Source organism: Bos indicus x Bos taurus, chromosome 16 (assembly GCF_003369695.1).
Source record: "Bos indicus x Bos taurus breed Angus x Brahman F1 hybrid chromosome 16, Bos_hybrid_MaternalHap_v2.0, whole genome shotgun sequence".
Taxonomy (NCBI): domain Eukaryota; kingdom Metazoa; phylum Chordata; class Mammalia; order Artiodactyla; family Bovidae; genus Bos; species Bos indicus x Bos taurus.
The window spans coordinates 26,022,985-26,043,767 of NC_040091.1; the positions used below are offsets into that span (position 1 = coordinate 26,022,985).

General features: G+C 52.3%; 1 protein-coding gene across 4 annotated transcripts in view; it reads right to left on the reverse strand.

Moving 5' to 3' along the window:
• Positions 1-9,330: 9,330 nt before the first annotated feature.
• The window catches only part of SUSD4 (sushi domain containing 4), a 133,626-nt gene continuing 122,173 nt past the window's right edge, over positions 9,331-20,783 (reverse strand). For 3 of the 4 annotated variants that reach the window (XM_027564523.1, XM_027564524.1, XM_027564525.1), the window contains 4 exons: positions 16,687-16,884; positions 15,457-15,601; positions 11,796-12,178; positions 9,331-10,743 (listed from right to left, as the gene is read on the reverse strand). In XM_027564523.1, the coding sequence (XP_027420324.1) occupies positions 10,715-10,743; positions 11,796-12,178; positions 15,457-15,601; positions 16,687-16,884 (755 nt within the window). In that variant the 3' untranslated portion in view covers positions 9,331-10,714. The remainder of the gene's footprint in view (positions 10,744-11,795; positions 12,179-15,456; positions 15,602-16,686; positions 16,885-20,783) is intronic. The other variant, XM_027564526.1, reaches the window with a different exon arrangement.

Consider the following 20,783-nt stretch of genomic DNA (forward strand, 5'->3'; position numbering starts at 1 on the left):
GCTGCCCAGAGGAAAATGTGTTGGGACATGTGGACTGTTGGCCTTGGGAAGCCCAACATTGCCATATCCAGAATAAAAACTCTGAGCCGTCCTTCAGTAAGGATGCCTAACTATTTGCTTAACAGAATGGTGTGTCAATCAATTGTGTCTGATTCTATGCAACCCCTTGGACTATAGCCTGCCAGGTTCCTCTGTCCTTGGAATTTTCCAGGCAAGGATACTGGAGTGGGTAGCTATTCCCTTCTCCAGGGGATCTTCCGGACCCAGGGGTCAAACCCAAGTCTTCTGCACTGTAGGCAGATTCTTTAACATCTGAGCCATCAGGGAAGCCCTTTGCTTAACAGAACTTTGCCCGAATTCGACCTCTGAACCCTTTTACCTAATATCTATTAGCATCCTCGATTTGGGGAAATGTTGCTCTATAGAGACTTTTTCAGAGAAAAGTGAGGGTAGTTCATGTTCAAGACCCTCCAAAGGGCCCTACAGCAGCCCCTGCAACTGGTTTCCGCACCAGGAAAGAGATGGGTCTGAGTATGTCCTACTCAGCCAAGTTACACTTTCAGTAAAGGGTTGGAACCAGGCCTACACCTCCAGACAATTATCTTTGGGGCAGGGGTGGGGAAGCAAGATCCCCACCATGCTAGATACACAGTGTGACATCTGAGGGTTATTTGAAGGTTAAGTGCAGTGACGCCTCAATGCCTGAGCACTCAATCAATGAGGCTTTTCTTTATCCTGTTTTCCTTATGCCTCTAGATTTCAGTAAATTCAGGGTCAAGAGAGACTGGTCTCATGGCCTGAGATGCCACAAGGAAGACCCTCCAGAGTGCTGGGAGGGGAAGAGCAGGGACCCATGGATGCCAGAGAAGAGTGGCCTGACCTGAAGGATGGAGGCTTGGAGTGGGGTGGCGGTGGGGCTAAAAACAGGAGTGGCAGGAACACACTTCTACCTGCTGAGGGTGCGGGGCTGACAGCTTTTGGTTGCTGTTTTAATATTTATTTTTTCATTTGGCTGTGTCAGGTCTTAGTTGCGGCATGAAGTATCTTTAATGTTTGTTGTGGCGTGTGAACTCTTAGTTGCGACATGTAGGATCTAGTTCCCTGACCAGGGATCGAACCTGGGCCCCCTGCATCAGGAGAATGGAGTCTTAGCCACTGGGTCACCAGGGAAGTCCCTGGGGCTGACCATTTTGATTGCTTTATAGGACAGAAGGAGAAAGAATAGAGTCTTGAGAGCAGCTACAGGTTCAAGAGTTTACTCGGTGCTAGGTGTTGTTCTAAGCAATCATCATGGTATTTAATCCTGACGGCAAACTACGAGGTGGGTGCTGTTAGGTGCCTCACTTTCCAGGTGACAGATCTGAGGCTTGAACGTCAAAATCTTGCCTGACTTTGCTTATGTAACTTACAGAGCTGAAAAGTAAACCCAAGACTGTTGTCTTTCAACACCCAGGAGTTTAAGCAGCAGACAGCATTGCCCAGCGTCCACTCCAAGCACCCGGAAAGCACAGAGCTGACCCTGTGAAACCGGCATTAGGAGCCCGTGTGGAAATGCGGAGGCTGGAACATCCCTGAGGCTGGAGATGCCCACCTGAGACAGGGTTTGGCCAAAATAGAGAAGATGGGGCTGGGCCCCACGGACTTGTGAATTCAGTGTCGATGGTAGATAAGCATGGGGTTCAGTTACGAAATAGATGACTTGTCAGCCCTTAGATACGGAAGTGGCGGTAGATAAAAATCACTGTGAGAGCCGAAGTTAACAGAGAACAAGTTATGCCAGACCGACTTCATTCCTCATTCTGACTTTGCCCTGCCAGCCTGATTCCATCCTTCTTTATGGCTTTGCCCTTCTGATGGTCTGGGGGTGGTAGAGGGGAACCTGCCGATTATGGCTGTTCTTTGAGCATCTGCTCCCATTTCTCCCGACATTCGTGAGGACACTTCTGGAAAATGAGCTGGATGATACCAGGGTGGGCTGCTTTCTGATGCACTGAAGGCCTGAGCCCCAAGGGCCGCCTTTAGCCATGACAAGCTCAGTGGGAGTCTCAGGAGGGAGGTGGAGACGGTTCAAGAAACAAAGAGGAAACTGTCACCATGACCTGACTGAGGAGAAAGCAGACACCATCGAGCAGGCAGCTTTAATTCCATGTCTGGGACATCAGGGCAGGGAGCCAGTGGTACTGTCTGGGGGAAACATTAATGGTAAAAGCATCTCTTTGAGTGTGTGCTCCAGGTCGGGCATGACTTGAATCACTGTACACGGATTCACTCATTATACCAGCTTATGAAATAAGTCTTATTATTTTCCATGTTTTACACTTGGGGAAACAAGCAGAGAAAGGTCACGATCAGCAGACTGATGAGACTGAGTTAGACTGAGACCGTCCTCTACATTGGGGAAGAGCAGCTAGTGTGTGCACATAAAGATGAGCCTCTGAGCTCCTATCCCCACCCTGGGAAACCTTCCCTGACCCCCCATGTGGGGCTGGGGGCCTCGCCACAGACTTGCCAGGCTGCACGTCCACCTGCTTTATCATTTCCTGTGTGTACGTGGCATCTCGTCCATTTAGGGACCCTCGGTATGTAGCTCGGTCAGGTTTCAGGGCCCCCTGTTAATATTGATGAGGAGGTGGAAAGGACTTGAGAACAGAGAGGTGGAAAGAGCTACAAAGCAGGGAGGAAAGAAGGAAGTCCTGGGGCCCTGGCGCCTGAGCGTTGGCAAAGGTCTGCAGGGCACGTGGGCCCCAAACTCAATGAAAGGCTGAAAGGATGAGGTGATGTAAGCAAGATGCTTGTCATCCCCCAGAATGTGATCTTGAGGGAAGCTGTGGAACATTCTCTCTGAAGTCTTTGGGTGGCCTGGGGAGGGGACTTGGTGACAGACTCCCTGGCCTCTCATATTCTTCTCCAGCCCACAAGCCAAGAATCGCCTTTGAAGTTTCTAGTTGTGAAAAGCGGCTGCCTTCCTTGTCCTTTTAAAAGCACAGATATCTAAAATACATAAAGGAGACCTACTCGCATATTTCTGAGTCTGCTAAGAAGAGAAGCTAGTCTGCTAAGGCTACATACAGTATGATCCCAACTATGTGACATTCTGGGAAAGGTAAAACTATGTAGGCAATGTTAATAGAAAGATCAATGTCTGCCAAGGGTTCAAGGGAAGGAAAGATGCATAGGTGATGCACGGGGGATGTTCAGGGCAGTGACACTACTCCGTGTGACACTGTCCTGGAGGACACAAGACATTGCGTATTTGTCCAAATCCAGAGAATGGATGACCCCCAAAGTGAACCCTGATGTAAACTGTAGATTTTAGTTAACCTGGACTGTGAAGCCAAGTGGGCCTTAGGAAGCATCACTACGAACAAAGCTGGTGGAGGTGATGGAATTCCAGTTGAGCTATTTCAAATCCTGAAAGATGATGCTGTGAAAGTGCTGCACTCAATATGCCAGCAAACTTGGAAAACTCAGCAGTGGCCACAGGACTGGAAAAGGTCAGTTTTCATTCCAATCCCAAAGAAAGGCAATGCCAAAGAATGCTCAAACTACCGCACAATTGCACTCATCTCACACGCTGGTAAAGTAATGCTCAAAATTCTCCAAGCCAGGCTTCAGCAATATGTGAACCGTGAACTTCCAGATGTTCAAGCTGGTCTTAGAAAAGGCAGAGGAACCAGAGATCAAATTGCCAACATCCGTTGGATCATCAAAAAAGCAAGAGAGTTCCAGAAAAGCACCTATTTCTGCTTTATTGACTATGCCAAAGCCTTTGACTGTGTGGATCACAATACTGCCACTGCTGCTAAGTCGCTTCAGTCTTGTCTGACTCTGTGCAACCCTATAGACAGCAGCCCATCAGGCTCCCCTATCCCTGGGATTCTCCAGGCAAGAACACTGGAGTGGGTTGCCATTTCCTTCTCCAATGCATGAAAGAGAAAAGTGAAAGTGAAGTCGCTCAGTCGTGTCCAACTCTTAGCCACCCAATGGACTGCAACCTACCAGGCTATAAACTGTGGAAAATTCTGAAAGAGATGGGAATACCAGACCACCTCACCTGCCCCTCGAGAAACCTGTATGCAGGTCAGGAAGCAACAGTTAGAATTGGACATGAAAAAACAGACAGTTTCCAAATAGGAAAAGGAGTATGTCAAGGCTGTATATTGTCACACTGCTTATTTAACTTATATGCAGAGTACGTCATGAGAAACGTTGGGCTGGAGGACAAGCTGGAATCAATATTGCCGGGTGAAATATCAATAACCTCAGATATGCAGGTGAGACCACCCTTATGGCAGAAAGTGAAGAAGAACTAAAGAGCCTCTTGATGAAAGTGAGAGGAGAGTGAAAAAGTTGGCTTAAAGCTCAACATTCAGAAAACGAAGATCATGGCATCCGGTCCCATCGCTTCATGGGAAATAGATGGGGAAACAGTGGAAACAGTGTCAGACTTTATTTTTTTGGCTCCAAAAATCACTGCAGATGGTGACTGCAGCCATGAAATTAAAAGACGCTTACTCCTTGGAAGGAAAGTTATGAACAACCTAGATAGCATATTAAAAAGCAGAAACACTACTTTGCCAACAAAGGTCCATCTAGTCAAGGCTACGGTTTTTCCAGTGGTCATGTATGGATGTGAGAGTTGGACTGTGAAGAAAGCTGAGCGCCGAAGAATTGAGGCTTTTGAACTGTGGTGTTGGAGAAGACTCTTGAGAATCCCTTGGACTGCAAGGAGATCCAACCAGTCCATCCTAAAAGAGGTCAGTCCTGGGTGTTCATTGGAAGGACTGATGTTGAAGCTGAAACTCCAGTACTTTGGCCACCTCATGCGAAGAGCTGACTCATTGGAAAAGATCCTGATGCTGGGAAAAATGGAGGGCAGGAGGAGAAGGGGACGACAGAGGATGAGACGGTTGGATGGCACCATCGACTCGATGGACATGGGTTTGGGTGGACTCCGGGAGTTGATGATGGACAGGGAGGCCTGGCATGCTGTGGTTCATGGGGTCGCAAAGAGTCGGACACGACTGAGCGACTGAACTGAACTGAAGGTATCAGTTGTAGCAGGCGGCTACTTCCCTGGTGGTGCAGAGGTTAACACTCCCTGCTTCCACTGTAGAGGGCATGGTTCCATCTCTGGCTGGGGAATTAATATCCCATATGCTGAGTGACGTGGCCAAAAACATGGCTGGCATATCACAGTAATGCAGATGTTAATAGCAGCAGAAACTGCCCTGAAAGAGGTGGGATATAGGAACTCTATACTTTTCATTCAACTTTTCTGTAAACCTTTGACAGCTCAAAACAAATAAAGTCTATTAAAGAAAACACAGATCTCTGTCCACACCAGCAGCATAACCAGGAAATATTGGTGGTACATCCTTGTGAAGTCATGGGCATCTGAGAACTACAGGGAAGGGCAGCCTCGTCACTGCCTGCGATAGATGTAAAAACAGGCACAGCCAATGCGAACCTGGCTCATGTCTGCTTCCTTCCGATCCCCCCCTCAAAGTACACAACAGTGAGCATGCCTCTTGAATGGACCATGCTACCCAGGTATAAAGAATTCATGAGCAAAACCAATCTAATAGATTTGTCTGGGCTTTTAGTTGCCTCAAGCCATCACAGCAAAATGGAGTCCGTGAAGGTACACTGGCATCTGCTTCTGGCCAAGGGGTCCAGGCAACCATAGGAGGTCAGAACTGTCACGGTCATGTCTCTTGTTTCACACCTTGACTGAGGAGGCTGCAGAGTTTCTGGAGGGTGGACCCCCTCCTAAGGGGATGCTGGGTAGGGGAAAAGCTCCTGGGCTCCAGGTGTTCCACGGGAGGAGGAGCTGGGAGGGGGTGAAACACTGTAGATGGGGGAGGGGCGGGAGCGGGCGCTGCTAAGGGTGATCCTGGGATGGGGCTGGGTGACATTTGACTCTGAATTTTTTTAAAAGTCAGGAAAGAGCATTTCATCCTGTCACAGCTGGAAGGGCTCTTTGAGACCATCAGCACCCTCTTAGGGTGCTGCTGAGGAGCTGAAGGGTGCTACCTGTCCACACCTGCAGCAAGGTGTTACCCTTCGCCCCTCCCCCTGCCAGCCTCTCCTCGAGAGCCGGTGGGTGGCACCTTCATCTGGGTTCCGATGTCCTGGACTCCTGGGCATGCCCCACAAAACTGAGACCTGCAGAAGACTCTCAGACCCGCCCTGCCCCATCTCACTCCAGCACTTCCTGCTTCACACCTGCCCTGGCTTCCCATTCCATGAAGAGAGCCATCATCTGCCTCCTTCACGTGGCACCAGGCTCTGGCGTCTGGTCCTGAGTTACCTCTCCAGCCCCTCACCACCCCCGTGCCTCCAGGCCCCCGAGCACAGACCTCCTCTCCTATTTTTCCACCCCCAGCCCTCCTGTATCTCAGCACAGGCCTGTGCTCCTCTCCCAGCTTCCCTGAGCACTCCTCTCAGCCTGCTCCCAGCCCGAGGGCAGCCTCTGAGAGCCCAGTTCTGGGTCAGGCGTTCAGAGCTCCGGGTTTGTAGCTGCCAGTTTCCCAGCCCTTATTTCCACTGGACTAGAGTGCACAGAAACTGCCTGGCCCGTAGCAGGCTCTTAATAAATATTTATTGACTGAACAGGGTCTATAAATACTCTTTTGAGCTCCAAGAAGACAATATCAATCTCCCTCCCACAGGCTCTAGCTCATTCCCCCTTGTCCTAAGCTCTTAAAGCATCTGCTGGAGTTCAGGTTTCTTTATCCCAGGGTCTTGGAGGACCCGGATCCAGGATTCTCAGAGACCCTGAACACATGGGACGAGGTGCTAAACAGGGCAGGTTTGGCTTCCACGCAGGTAGCCGGGACCTCCTCTGGCCACTTAACACTGTGCACTGCAGGTTCCCAGCGACTGATTTCCAGTAGTTAAACAGGACCCAGTGAGGCTGCACACTCTGTGTTAAGTTTTATGGTTTCAATGCGACAGTGTTCAACATCCGCCTTCTCCGACCGGTAAATGCTGCTCCCCGGGGCCCTGTTCTGCCTGCAAGATAGAGCAGGCATCTTTCCCAAGGACTTTCTTCTCTAGCACTTTGGAGACGCATGGGCATTAACTTTTATGCTTCAAATCCAAAATAGACAATAAAATTAGGGAAGCAGGTTAGTGTTAATCTACCCGGCTGTCTGTGGAGGTGATCTGAGTCCTTCAGAGTCCTTGGGGGAATGTCTGAGGTTGTCCTGCCCTCCCTGAGCAGAACTTGAACATTCAGAGAGGGCTATGCTGGGAGGGAAGGCAAATGCCCAAAGCATGAAGAACTGACAGCTTCCCCTGGCAGGGCAAGCCTAGGTATAGAAACCAGAGAGGGGTTCCTAGTAGGAGGGTCTAGGGGAAGAGGGTGGCACATGCTCAGTCCACCCACTGGGGGCAGCCCAAACCAGCAATGTGTGCAAACAATTTGGAGGGTGGCCGGACCACGGTGGGTCAGCGGTGCCCTGGGGTGCACAGAGTACATCACCCATGTGGCACCCTCTCTCACTCTGGGTGACAAGTGGGGGGCAGTGGCCATTTGTCAGATGTCTACTGTGTGCTGTGACCTCACACGAGCTGGCACCCTCACCGCAGCCCAGCGGGGAGGGTAGAGGGACACTATCTCTGCAGGAAGAAACTGAGATAGGGGTGGAGGGCAAGATCTCCTGCAAGTCCACGGCCTGTCAGTGGCAGAGGCAGGTTTTGAGGCAGGCGGTGGGTGTGTACCAAAGCCCTTGCTCTCCCAGGACACTGTACCTGCTCTTCAGGGCATGCCCTGGGACCTGGGCATCCCAGGGGGAGGGCTGCCCAGCATGGCCAGGTTGGAAGGAGGGAGCAGAGGAGTGGGAGAGGCCCCCCACCATCCCGCTCCTCACCCCCCTGCAGGCTGGGTGAATCTCTGCATGTCACTCCCCACCAATCACCCAGTTCTGCTGCGTGCTCTGGGGCCAAATGCCTGACCCTGTGCCAGCTGCTGGGATGGGTGTAATTAGGTGGAAAAGGCTCTAAAGAGCCCATGCCAGCCAATCACAACCTTGCAATTAAAAAGAGCTACGTGGAAGTGAAGTGTGAAGGCGTCCTGTGATTTCTGCTGGGCGTGGCTATGACGGGAGCCGGTCAGCTGGAAAACCGCTGGCCTGCAGCCCCTTCCAGCATGCACTTGTGTAAATACCGCGGGCTGATCCCAGGAACACCCTGGGTTCTAGGTCGTGTGCTTCTGAGCTGGGGTAACTCCCTCTCCCAAAGCAGAAAGCACTTTTGGGAGGATGTTTTTCTCCCACACCACCCCTCTGGGCACCAGCTCTCAACACGGCCCAGTTTGTTTTTGTATCTCCTAATTCCCCGGGGGGGGAAGCAGAAGAAAGATGGAGTCCATTCATACCCAGAGGGCGTCTGGGACTTTGACATGAAGAGCCAGAATCATGGCATGCTTAGGGTATCATGAGGATTCTTCCTTGCCACGTTAAGTTCATTATAATGAAAAAGCAATCACAGCAAAGGGTAGATGTGAGTGAGACCCTGATGCGGCAGACACAAAGGGATGAGGTGGGGGGCAGGTGGATCCAGGTAATTTGGTTGGAGGCTGACACTGTTGCTGAGCAGGCATTTTGCTCCTACCAGCCTCTGCGCTTAGAACCATGTGGACACTAACACCTGGACATATGTGGCACCTGAGCTACCCGTCTCCCAGATGCCGGAGGTGGGGGACTGGAGAGGCAGCCCTGTGCTCGGCTCACAGGCTGTGTGCTGCGGCTCTCTGCTTTAGGAGGAAGAACATTTTCTGGAAGGAGGCGGGGCCAAGCCTCAGAGACAGCAACCCCCGCCCCCCTCACCGGCCCCCGCCCTGGCTTCTTTGGTGGGAAATAAGCACTTACCTGGTAGTCTCAAGACACACCCTCAAATGGGAGTGAATGGCGGCAGAGAGGGGACAGTGTCGTGTGAAGAGCTGAGACCTAGCCCACAGGGATCCTGGGAAGGCTGCAGATGGTGGGGCTGGTGGTGGTTGGGGGGCTTTCCACAGTGAACTCTCGACTCCCCTCCCACTCAGCCACCCATGCCATCAGTGTTTGAGCTGGCCAGGTGGAGTTTAAGCATGAAGCTCGTGAAGACCAGCCTTAGCACCAAACAACGTTATGATTACCAAAGCCCTTTACCCAGGTGCCCAGCTCGCGGCTGATGCTGGTCAGGCACGCCCATTGCCGCTCCCTCCCTCTTTCAGCCTCTGCTTGGGGTCCTGTGCTGTCTCCAACCCCATTCCCCCGGGATCACTGTCACTGCCCCTCCCTGCCCACCAAATCCACTCCACTATTAAAGTCACGCTTGAAACTGTCATTTTCTTTTTAATTTTTAATCAGTCTGTGTCAAGAAAAAACAGGATTTGATCAAGCTTCCAGCTCTCACCACTCTATCAGCATAGCAATTTTATGGATGAAAAAAAAAAGTTTTGTTTGTATTTGTCTGAAACCCAGAGGAGAAAAAGAATCAGCTCCACAGATTAACATGTATTTGAAGAGACATTTCGGGACTCAGGAAATGAGTTTATCAATCACTTTTTAGGAACGACACCCAGTGGGCCTAGGGAGGGTGCGGTGGGCGTGCTGGATGGACTGATGGGTGAGGCAGCCAGGGGACCCCCGAAGCAGGAGGGCAGAGCCGTCCATCTTTGGAGCCTGCGGGCTTTGCAGGACAAAATAAAAGGGGTAAAATAATTCAACCTCATACTTTATCTGGAGGAGGACGAATGTGTTTCCAGATAGAATTTCTGTTTTGGAAAATTAAATCTGGCTGATTTTGGGAGCGGGGGCAACAACTCTTAATAGTTAAAAGGTAAGGGGCTCACAACTGAGATAAACTATCAAGTGGAAGCTTTTAAAAATGCTGAAACAAAACATTACCTTGGCTACTTCTCCACCATGAGATGTATTTGAACACACTCTGACCATGTGTAAAGTCACAAGCTTTAGCCAATGCCGTGGATCCATGTGCTAGACCATGAATACAAATACTGACGATATTTCACCAAAGGACAGCACGGAAGACAGGAACTCTGCCTTTTGGAGAAATTTCCAGAAAGCAGAGTCTGCCTGAGTCTTTCCTTTCCATTCTCGGTGGAACTGCCACGTCCCGCTTTAATCTTGCCTTGCGTAGGGTTGTCCAGCCAAGAAAGACTGTCCGAGGGACACTCGAGAACCTTCCTTTGGGAGCCTGCAGGGGGCGCTCTGCTGCTCTTCCAGCAGCTCAACACAGACTTCCCGCAGAGGCTGAGCCATCCGAATCTGGAGTCCAGAGACAGTTTGAAGCGGATTTTAGAAGCGATTTAGGTAATGTGACATGCTTTCAGAGGAGGCGGGTAGTACTCGTAAGTCGGTGGGAGGTGATATTTGGTGGATATATGCGTGGAACCGTCTGTCCCATGTTCGGCAGCACGAGATGCCCTTAATACCTTCATCCAGGACTGCTCAGGGTTCCCCCTTATCCTTCTGTTCCTCACTGGTCTTGGCAAATTCTCAAGTCTCCTTTTAAAGCACTGCCGCTGCCGTTTATCAGCCTCACTCTTGAATCCGAGATGCACAATATGAGTCACTGTCCCCGTGTTGTTGATAGATTAGAAAACTTGCTCCATCCCCCCAAGCTCTGTCCTCCAGAGGCCTCACTCCAAAGTACACGGTTCCCATTCCCAAAGGGGTAGCAGAATCATCAGGACTTTTTCCAATTATGGATCTTCTTCCATTAGAGGGATCTCTGTAAAAAGAGATGGTTATTAAACTGCAAAGAAAGAGATGATTATCATACTAATACACTGAAAAATACTGTGACGATCTGGAATTGTGAGCCTCAGTAAAATAGAGTTCCTACTTCCCTGGTAGCTCAGATGGTAAAGAATCTGACTGCAATGCAAGAGACCCAGGTTCGATCCATGGGGTCACAGAGAGCCAGTCACGACTGAGCAACTAACAGACACACAAATCAGTAAGAAGAAGATAATGCTAAGTTCCATGTATCAGTAAACAGGCAAATAAACCAACACCTCTGTACATCATTAGCTGGAAAATCTCATATCCAGATCATAAAAATTAAACTGTTAGGCTTCAACCGTGTGTCCTAATGGTAAAGGTTACAAGTTCAAGTACAGAGTTCTCTATGGGGAACCAGGAGACCCCTGCGTCTACATAGTTAACGCGACTTACTGCCAATATAAGCTGGAATGAGTGCTTTCATTTGTAAAGTGGTACTGGCACTCCCTCCCCTGGGAAACGAGCCCTATTTAATCTGATGCATTTTTATTATTTTACCATGATCTGCAGCCTGCTTTTCCTTGCAGTAGCAAGGAAGTAGTAGTACCTTCCTTCTACTTCACACCTGGTAAACTTAGCCTGTATGTACCCAGAACTTCTCCGGGGTGGGCCCTCGTGCCCGGATTTAGGTCTTCCCTTTTAGCATGCATGTGTTACCTTGATCCTGAGCACCACTTTCAGAAGTCCTGCCTAATTAAGGTAGAGAGAAGAAAAGCATCCTGGATTACACGGATGCTATGAAAATCAAGTTCTGCCCACCTAGCCTTTCTACTCTGGATGGCTTGGTGCTCTTTTGTGCCTCCTGAAATTTCAGTTAATGGGCTGATCACTTATGAGGTGATGATCCTTCCTTCCAATAACTGGCCTTGCCCACGGCCTCTATGTACAGCATGCAATTTCAGCTGAGAGAGAGGGAAGCTCTGATTTGACTCTGAGCTGGGAGCAGGGTTGGGGGGTGGGCTGCGCAAGGATGGCTTGGACTTTGGGGCTGATGCTTACCATCTGCAATGTCGATGCCTGGGCTGGTGGATGCCACCTCCCCCACCGTGCTGGGAGCTGTGTCAGGGTTGTTGGAAGCGGGGTGGGTGCCCCCTTGGCATGTGGGAGGTGAATATAGACTCTGGAGCAACTCCGAAGAGCCTGAGACACTGTCACAGGTCTCTGACTCCCCCGGGCCCGTGTCTGTGTCCCCTGAGCCAGGGTATGCTGGGGGGCTCTGGTCGTCCACAGGTAAGGGGCAGCCCTGGCCCACAGAGGCCAGGTACCCGGGGCCTAAGGCACTGAAGCCGCCGCTCACAGCCTCATCATAGGACGGGAGCATGACAGGCACGCCATCCACCACTACGAAGTCGGGGTCGCTGCTGGAACTCCTGGGAGGTCCCCTGTGGAGAGCAAAGCAGTGCCAAGGTGACAGGTCGCCCCGGGAATGAGGCCACAGTGCCCACCCACTGCAGCTGGGGTCTTCAGGGCAGCGGAGCTGGTGGTGCAGGACATGCAGCCGCCCTGCCGGGTCCCCTCCGGCAGATGGTGCGTCCACCAGGGCCACGCTCCAGATGGGACAAGCTTTTCTTCTCCTCACTGGCCCCTGCTCTGCGCCTCCCTCTTGCCCTTCCCTGCCCCTCTGGGCTCCATCGTCTCCTCGTGCTATAAACTCGTGGACAGGGGACTGTGTGGCCCATTCCAACCAAGCATCCCAAGGTGCCCTGCAGTGTCCCCTGCTGGAAATGGAATAGTATCATTAAGAGTTTGGGAAAGGTGGACCTTAGGTGCCCCTGTCAGTTACCGCTGCACTTAGGAAGCTTCCTGTTTGTTTTCTGCTGTGGTCTAAAACTCGCTCATTTTCAGTCAAGACAGAGAAGCAACAACAGGAAAAAAAAAAAAGGAACTCTTTCCAGGTCTGTGGGCTCATGGTCACCTGAACCTAAGCTTCACCATGCTGCCCAGAGTGGGGGTTTCCCTTACCCTGCCATGCACTCGGCTCTGGCCTTGCCCTTGGTCTCCGGTCCCCTGCACCTTCCAGACCTCAGGTCTGAGGCCAAAGTCTCAGCTCAGCTGACCTCTCTCTGCTCCTGGGCCCTAGAGGAACTGGGGAGGCTAGTAAGTGGCCAGTGGGACTTGGTTCCTTATCTTCTCTGCTGGCAACTGGTGCTGAGGGATGTGGCCAGAAGGTAAACGATCAGAAGGAAGGACAAGTCAGCTGGGTGGGCAGGCCACGAACTCCTGCATGCCGGCCTCTGCAGGAGCTCCGAGTCTGAGGACGAAGAGGGCTGGATGCTGGTGTATGGGACAGAGGAAAGCGTCAGGCCGTCTCTCTCTCTGACATTTGAGGCCACTGGCGTTTTGGAGCATCTTGCTTAGAGATGCTGGTAGGGTCCCCTTGTTCCACCACCCTTAAGGCCACACAGAGACAGGGGGAAATTACAAAGCCCATACCCTACTCCCAAAGAGGGGGGCTGGGAGGCAAGGGAGAGTCTGCTTCAAATCAGGGTTCTCTCCCCTTCCGTGGCCCTTATGAGTGGATCCTGGATCCGCCAAGCTCCCCTACTCCTCAGCCTGCACAGTCTCACGCTGGCCTCCTGTCTCACTTGGGCCTCCTGTCTCACTCGGGCCTGCCTATCTTTTCAGTCCCTTTCAGAAAGCTGCAAGCTGCCCAGGTCAGGGTGACCCCAAGGATGCCTCTGTTCTCCATTCTCTCCACAACAACAGCTCTCACCAGGGCACCCATGAGCTGTCAGCTTCTCCCTCGCTGATCCCAGCCCCACAGACTATCATCAGCATCTCTTCATAGCCTACAGCTCTGGGACCAGGAGAAAAACAAGCAAAAACCCCTTCCTGGACCTGCCTGAGAATCTTATGATAAATTTGCATAGCTGAGATCAGTTTCCACACAGCTAGAGAGTAACCTATGGAGGAAATATTCAAGGAATTGGAAAAAAAAAAAAAAGTATAGTGAGTGTTAGAGATCATTTAAAAAAACATCTTAATTTTAGTCTGTATCCTGGAAACTCGGTTCCCAAGCCTATGTAGAAAAATAGCTCTATAGGCCACATTCAAATACACCATGTACTAGAAATCACAGTGTAGAGTTTGGCTTTCTCCTTGTAACCCCCAGGCCTTCTTTAGATAGTCTAATTGCTCAATGATAGAACACTGTCTCTTAACTCATAAATAATGTGAGGACGGAGAGTGCAGGTGACGGGTTCGAGAGGAAGGACGGCTCTGGCATTTCAGCAGGGGCTAGGCTGTGGCCCCAGGATGGTGCTCACACACTCTGTGTCCAGCGAGGATGCAGGGGCCCCTACCCCTACCCCCCACCTAGCACAGCTCCAAGGCTGGAAGAGTGGGGTGCCTTCAGGTCATGGGGCCCCAGCAGCCAGGTCGGGGGGGCACTGCTTTGTGGGATGAGGCCGTTCTGGGGGCACAAAGTTGAGGGGAAAGGTGGGATGCTGTCTCTAGCAGCCCTGCCTGCTTCTCTCCCCAACATCTGGCTGGGAGTGTGAGCGTGGGTTTTCCTGGAGGGCTGAGTGGGAAGTGGTTAGTCCTGGAAGCCGTCTTTGCTGGAAGAGTGGTACACATGCCCCCAGCGGCCAGCCTGTCCCTGTGGGCAGACACATGCCCTTGGCTGAAGCCTGAGGTCCCTGTGTGAGAAGACTCTGACGTGGGCACAGGAATCCACGGGGATATGTGATGCCTTTGTGAATCAGGGAGCCCTGGCTAACATCCTATGATGTTCGGTGGCCCACCTTCCTCCTCCTTATGTTCACAAGCTCATCTGGGTGCTTCCTAAATGACTTCTCCTTTCAGGAACAGTGATCTACCAACAGCAGTGCTGGGTGGCTCTTGGTTTTGCAGAGCACTGGCATGCTTGGTTCGGGACAAGTGGCTGGCACCAGAGGGGAAGGGCCACAGCTGCTCCGGGCACTGAGAGGACCAGACCCGCCTCTGAGGGACTTTGATAGAGTCCTCTCGGTGATGACGAGAGTGAGGATGAAGACACTTAGCCCAGCTCACTGGTGCAGCCGAGGAGGATGGAGACCCCCCCCACCTCCACTCTGCCCCTGCCCACAGGTCCCACTCTGAAAGGTCAGATCCTACCTGGAGGCAGAAGCGCATCAGCCCTGCCCTGGCCCCCAAACAGAGCCTTTTTCCTTCCTGAGACTTGCCGAGGTTTTGCACACAGGTTTGGAAGCTCTGTTGGGTCACGCACCTTGGACCTCGTCCCTAATTAGTTCTGTGTATTTCTTGTCCTCCTTCATGGCCTGGAAGCTCTAAGGTACATAACTCGAGAGCCACGGGCACACAGTGGGCAATGGGGGTGCCCCTGGGGGTGGGGAGGCGTGGGGCGTGCATCTCTGACTCTGCTCCCCTTCTCTGCACCCTGTACAAGGCCTGCCCCGAGAATGTCTAGCCAGGGAAAGAGGGAGACAGGGGTTCATGGTTGGAGGGGGAGAGCGAGGCGGAAAGAAGGAAATGAGTCTGTCTCCACCTTGCACAGACCCCAAAACCTCGCAGGAAGGCATGTTGGCTTCATCCCCCTACTCCCCTCAGATGCTGGGCTCTGCACCCCTCGAGGCTGACCATCCTTTCTCTCTGCTGCTCTAGGCAGCTGCACTGTGCCCGGCCTGGGTGGCTGTGGGCTGCCCAGGGCCGCGGCACTGACCTTGGGGGAAAGTGGGCCTTGAACTTGGTCTGGAACATCCTGGCCAGGATGACGAGCAGCAGCGCCAGCAGCACGCTGGTTGCCGTGAACGCCACGATCTTCCACGTGGTCAGGAGGGTCTCGTGGGTGCTGGGCCACGTTTGCTCTGCCGGAAGAGAGAACACAGCGGCTGTGAGGCTGCCGGGCTGTGCTGGGCGCTGGGGTGCCCACACACTGATGGCTGGGTGGGCCCCCTCTCCTGCATGGGTTCATGTGAGCATTGATGGGCCTCCACGTGTGCTGTGTGAGCGAATGCTTCCCCCACGTGCCACATCCAGGGGGAAGGTGTGCAGCCATCAGCTTGGGGCAGGCAGCCATGGCTATGCCTGGAAAACACCAGGGTGAGCAGGCAGGATCGGGGCAGGCAGGAGACAGTGGTGTGCTGGTGCCCAGGTCTTCACCACGGGGTCCCTACACTGATGCTCTGAGGCCAGTGGTGAGGATGGTTTGCTAGTCATTTGTTATCAAGTAGGAAGCACTGAATGTTCACTAGAAGGACTGATGCTGAAGCTGAAGCTCCAGTATTTTGGTCATCTGATGCAAACAGACGACTCACTGGAAAAGTCCCTGATGCTGGGAAAGATGGAGGGCAGAAGGAGAAGAGGGCGTCAGAGTATGAGATGGTTGGATGGCATCACCAATGCAATGAAAGTGAACTTGGGCAAACTCCGGGAGATGGTGAGGGACAGGGAGGCCTGGCATGCTGCAGTCCATGGGGTTGAAAAGAGTTGGATACAACTGGGTGACTGAACAACAACGGAAGCACTGAAGCTTGCAAAAGGCTTATGTTTTTGAAAGTGAGAGCAGGTCTTGCCCATAATTATATCATCTGTGTTCTGAGCGTAAGAGAAAGGCAGAGTCTTACATTGCTTGGGTCATACCCTGAGCTTGTGTCCTTGTCCGGGGAAGGGGACAAGGCTGGGAGAAGACAGAGTCCACAGTGGCTGGGTTCTTCCATGGGTGCTGGGGTCTAGGGACCCCATTCAGAGGGTCAGCATATTAACCTGGGCACGGGTGGGTTAATGCTCCCGACCGGGGTCGGGAAGCATCGGCCACATGGAGCCACAAAGATGAACGTCTACATCCTGTTCCTAAGCCTGTGTGTGGGCGAGGAGGGCCAGGGCCCAGGACATGCCACTGGCTGCTGTGTGTCGTCTGGACCTGGTCCAGGGACGCACTCCATGTGCTCACCTGACTTGACGCAGTAGACCTGGTAGGATGGAAACCACTCCCCGTACTGACAGGTGATGTACTTGTAGTCACTGGTGAGGCTGTAGCCGGGGTCGCAGTAAAACTCCACCACGGTTCCGTGGTTGTAGCGCTCGCAAGGTCGCGGGTGGCAGATGAAATCGCCGTGACTCACCATTGGAGGTAGCGGACAGACTTGGGCAGTTGGGGAGAATAAGAGTTTCAGAACCACATGCTTATCCTGTCCGGACCCTCAAAACAGAGATCTAGCTCGGAGAACACCTCACTCGGAGATGCGCTTATACACGAATCATCATTCTAGTGATGCTGAGCTGTCTGCAAGATCGTCCCGACTCCTATCCCTTCACGTGAGGTCAGATGGAAGCCTGTGACAAGATTCTGAGCACGTGCGGCTGTCATACGGCATTGTAAGTTACATCGTAAAATAGATGTTCATCTTCCATGGCAAAGAGTATGCCTACCTAATAGATAGCATTAAGCTCCTCTATTAATAACGCATGCTATTACGTGCCAGACAACCTAGTAAATAAAATTAAGATATTTATGGGCAAAATCATCACCGAGACTGAGCTTGTTTCTGCAGCTACAGGAGTAATCTGGGACTATCCAAATCCCTGGGTGTCCCTGACCTGATTCTCAAATGTTCCCCTGGAATTTGGACAATGCCACACAGGCGGCTCCGTGCAGGCCCAGGCCACAGCCTCCCCATCACAGACCCCCCGACTAGTGGGGGTGAGGCCTGGGCCCTGGGCTTGGTTCTGCCACCAACATGCCACGTGACCTCACAAAGGTCACTTAACCCAACTGAAGCCTTGTTTTCCTCCTCTGTAAAATGGAAGCTTATTCTGCCCTTGATAATTTTTTTTGACCCTCACATTCTATGATTTTTAGGGGGAGAAAAAGTTGGTTTGTTTCCTCTCTTGAACCTGTCAACTACCAATTGGCACTTGCCAAGGGCATTTGCCAGTGACTGAACAACAAGATGGGCATTTGCCATCTGCCGCTGTGGAGATTGAACCCCGTGCTGCTGCAGCTGCTGACCTTCAATGCCCCCTGAGGGAGTTCAGGGTGGAGTGAGGCGCTCTGTGCTCCAGGGAATCTCATGGGACAGGTCTTTAGAGAGTTGGATATTTTCAGGAACTGATTTCATGATCTCGATTTTTGCATCTCTTCGTATCTAGAAAGGGCTTCCCTGGTGGCTCAGATGGTAAAGGATCTGCCTGCAACGTAGGAGACCTGGGTTCGATCTCTGGGTCAGGAAGATCCCTTGGAGAAGAAAATGGCAACCCATCCCAGGATTCTTGTCTGGGAAATTCCATGGACAGAGGAGCCTGGCGGGCTACAGTCCATGGGGTCACAAAGAGTCATACGTGACTCAGCAAGTGACACTACCAGGGACCCTCTCATATCTAGAAAAGGTCTAGATTCCTTCGTGGCGACATCAGCTCCTTGTGACCAGCAGAAAACCTTTTGTAAAGTAAGCACTTGACTGCACTGAACTCTTCCCTTCACCAAAATCTTATATACTGACCTTCCCCCACTGCCCCTTTGGAGCAGTCTCTCAGAGCTATCTCCCGGGCTGCAGTCCTTATTTTGCTCCAAATAAAACTTTACTCAAAATCCTCATATTGTGTACTTTTTTAGTTGACAAATCCAAACTCTGGGATGCAAGATAAGAACAGTTCTATCTCTGGATCCAGAAAGATGGTTTCTGTGGAGTTGGTGCTTTTTCACCTCTTCCCACAAAGAGCTCCCTTTCCTCAATAAGAGGAGCTGCCGTGGCCCTTAAACACACCTCAAGAAACAATCACAGCCCAGACCATCGAGGCCAGCTACAAACCCACACCTGTGGAAACCGCTATGAGCTTTTGACCAAAACAGGGGAGAGTTAACTTCCGAGCCTCTTCCCAGGCGCACGAAAGCCCCGGCCAGAGGAGACGCACAGGCCGGCCTCAGCTCACCCCATGCAGTCGTGTCTGCAGGGAGCTGCCCGCCCCACTCGGGCTGCTAGAAGGCATGTCTGGAGCTCTCTTCTAGCAGCAACCCAGGCCCCCTGGAGACGGTCAGCTAAATGGGCCCACCTGATGGGGATGTTCCATGGTTTGGGGCCTGGAGGGTCTTAACAGACACTATCTCTCATTCTGCAAAGGATGCTGCAAGGCAGTTCCTGCTGGCTTTTTCCAGAGTTGGGGAGACAGAAACTCAGAGAGGTCAAGTCCTCCAGGAGCGGCTAGAGGAACAGGAAGGAGCTTGGGCTGAGTTCTAGCTCAACTCCTCACCAGCCTAGTGACCCCAAACAAGTCACTTCTTCCCTCTGAGCTTCAGTGGTCTCATCTGTGAAATGGGAGTGTCTGAGGGTTGGGAAAGGCTGGCCAGGCCTCCTTTCAGAGCTGACATGACGTAAAGTGGGCAGCCAGGGACAACCGGGACCCAGGGATCTACAGAGAAGGGCCATAATGAGGCAACTGCCTCTGCGGATGATGGGAAAACCAACGTGGGCAATGAGGCTCCTGAGATGAGCAGAAGCGGGAAGTCACTGCCACCAGTGGGCAGGCGGGATGACAGTGCCTAGTGGCTGAGCTCCTGTGGAAGTTGGAGCTATGAAGGTGTATCTGGTGGGACCTGGAGGCTGAGGAAGGTCAGACACTGTCAGAGATATGCACCCCTGCCCCCCCAACCCTGCCGGGGCAGAGAGGGTCAGCGGGAAACGCCCCAGCCTCTCCCCTGCCCACACTCCTTCTGGACAAAGCCAGTGGGGAGGCAGCTGACCAGCAGGTGGTAGGGGAAGGTCCAAGACAGTGTCTGAGGCCCACAGGCCCAGGGCATGCTCCATGCATGGTAGCTGGCAGGTGACTACACCTCAGGTCCCATAGGCGGACACTGGCAGAGTAGGGACCGGGGCTCTGGCTTTCCAGGGCATTCTCTGGCTTTCCAGGGCATTCCCATCCTGGCAGATGCATGCCCTCTATAGAGCTGCCCAGGGCCGTGGAGTCCCATCACCTGATGCATTTCCAGTTCCACAAGTTAGAGCTTCTGCCAAATCCACTACCTCCAGGGTGTTCCACGCGCCTCTCCAGGAGGTGATCAAGGCAGCAGGAGAGGAAAGGGAAGGGAAGGACGAGGACAGCGAGAGAAAGACCAGCATTGTGAGCTGGCCTGGGATGCCAGCTGGGATTCGTAGCAAAGACCTCTCCTTCTGCAATGACTCTTCCATGAAGAACACAGTGAAGGGAGAGTGTCCAGATGTATCCAGCCCAGGGAGGGGCCACCAGGCTCTCAGAGCCGCCTTCCTGGGCTAGGGGATGCCTTGGCCACCAGAGTTAAGGGGAGGTCTGATGTTCCCTGTGAGGTCAGGCTGACAGAGATATCTGCCTGACAGAGATGTCAGCCTGACAGAGATGTCTGCCACTTCAGCGGCCTTCAGGGCAGCCAGGTTCCCGTGGCCCCCAGGCGTCCCCCTCCTCTGCACCTCCCACCGGTGCCCTCCAGCGCTGCAGAGGCTCATGGGGAGGCTGGACCTCTGCTGGGAGAGGAGGCCCTTTCCACGGTTAAGGGTATACAGTGCAGTAGGGTTCTCCTGCTAGGAGCCTTCCAGACAATCCTCAAGGGTCCCCTTAGGATGAGAAAATCACCAGAACATTTTCAAGGTCCTGAAAACATCACAAAAGGTCAGAAGAGGCCCTATAAATATATGCAAGTGTGTTCTGTTGACTAAAAATTGTCGCTCTCCGCTTGATTCTTCAAGAATGACGGCACTAGCCACTGCAGTCACTGATCTTCCACACCTGAAGGGAATTCAGGGTGGAGATCAGGAATGAGGCACTCTGTGCTCCAGGACACACTGGCAGAACAGGCCTTCAGATAGTTAGATATTTTCAGATTTTATGAGCCCAATGTCTTGCATCTTCTCACATCAAGAAAAGCATCAAAATCATTAATGGGGACATCTGCTTCTGGTGACTGGCAGCAAGCTTCTGCCAAGACCTGTGCTTGCCTGCATGCATCCCTTGTCACCAAAGTCACATATGTACTGACCGCCCCTCTCCTCTTCAGAACAGTTCCTCGGAGCTATCTGAGAG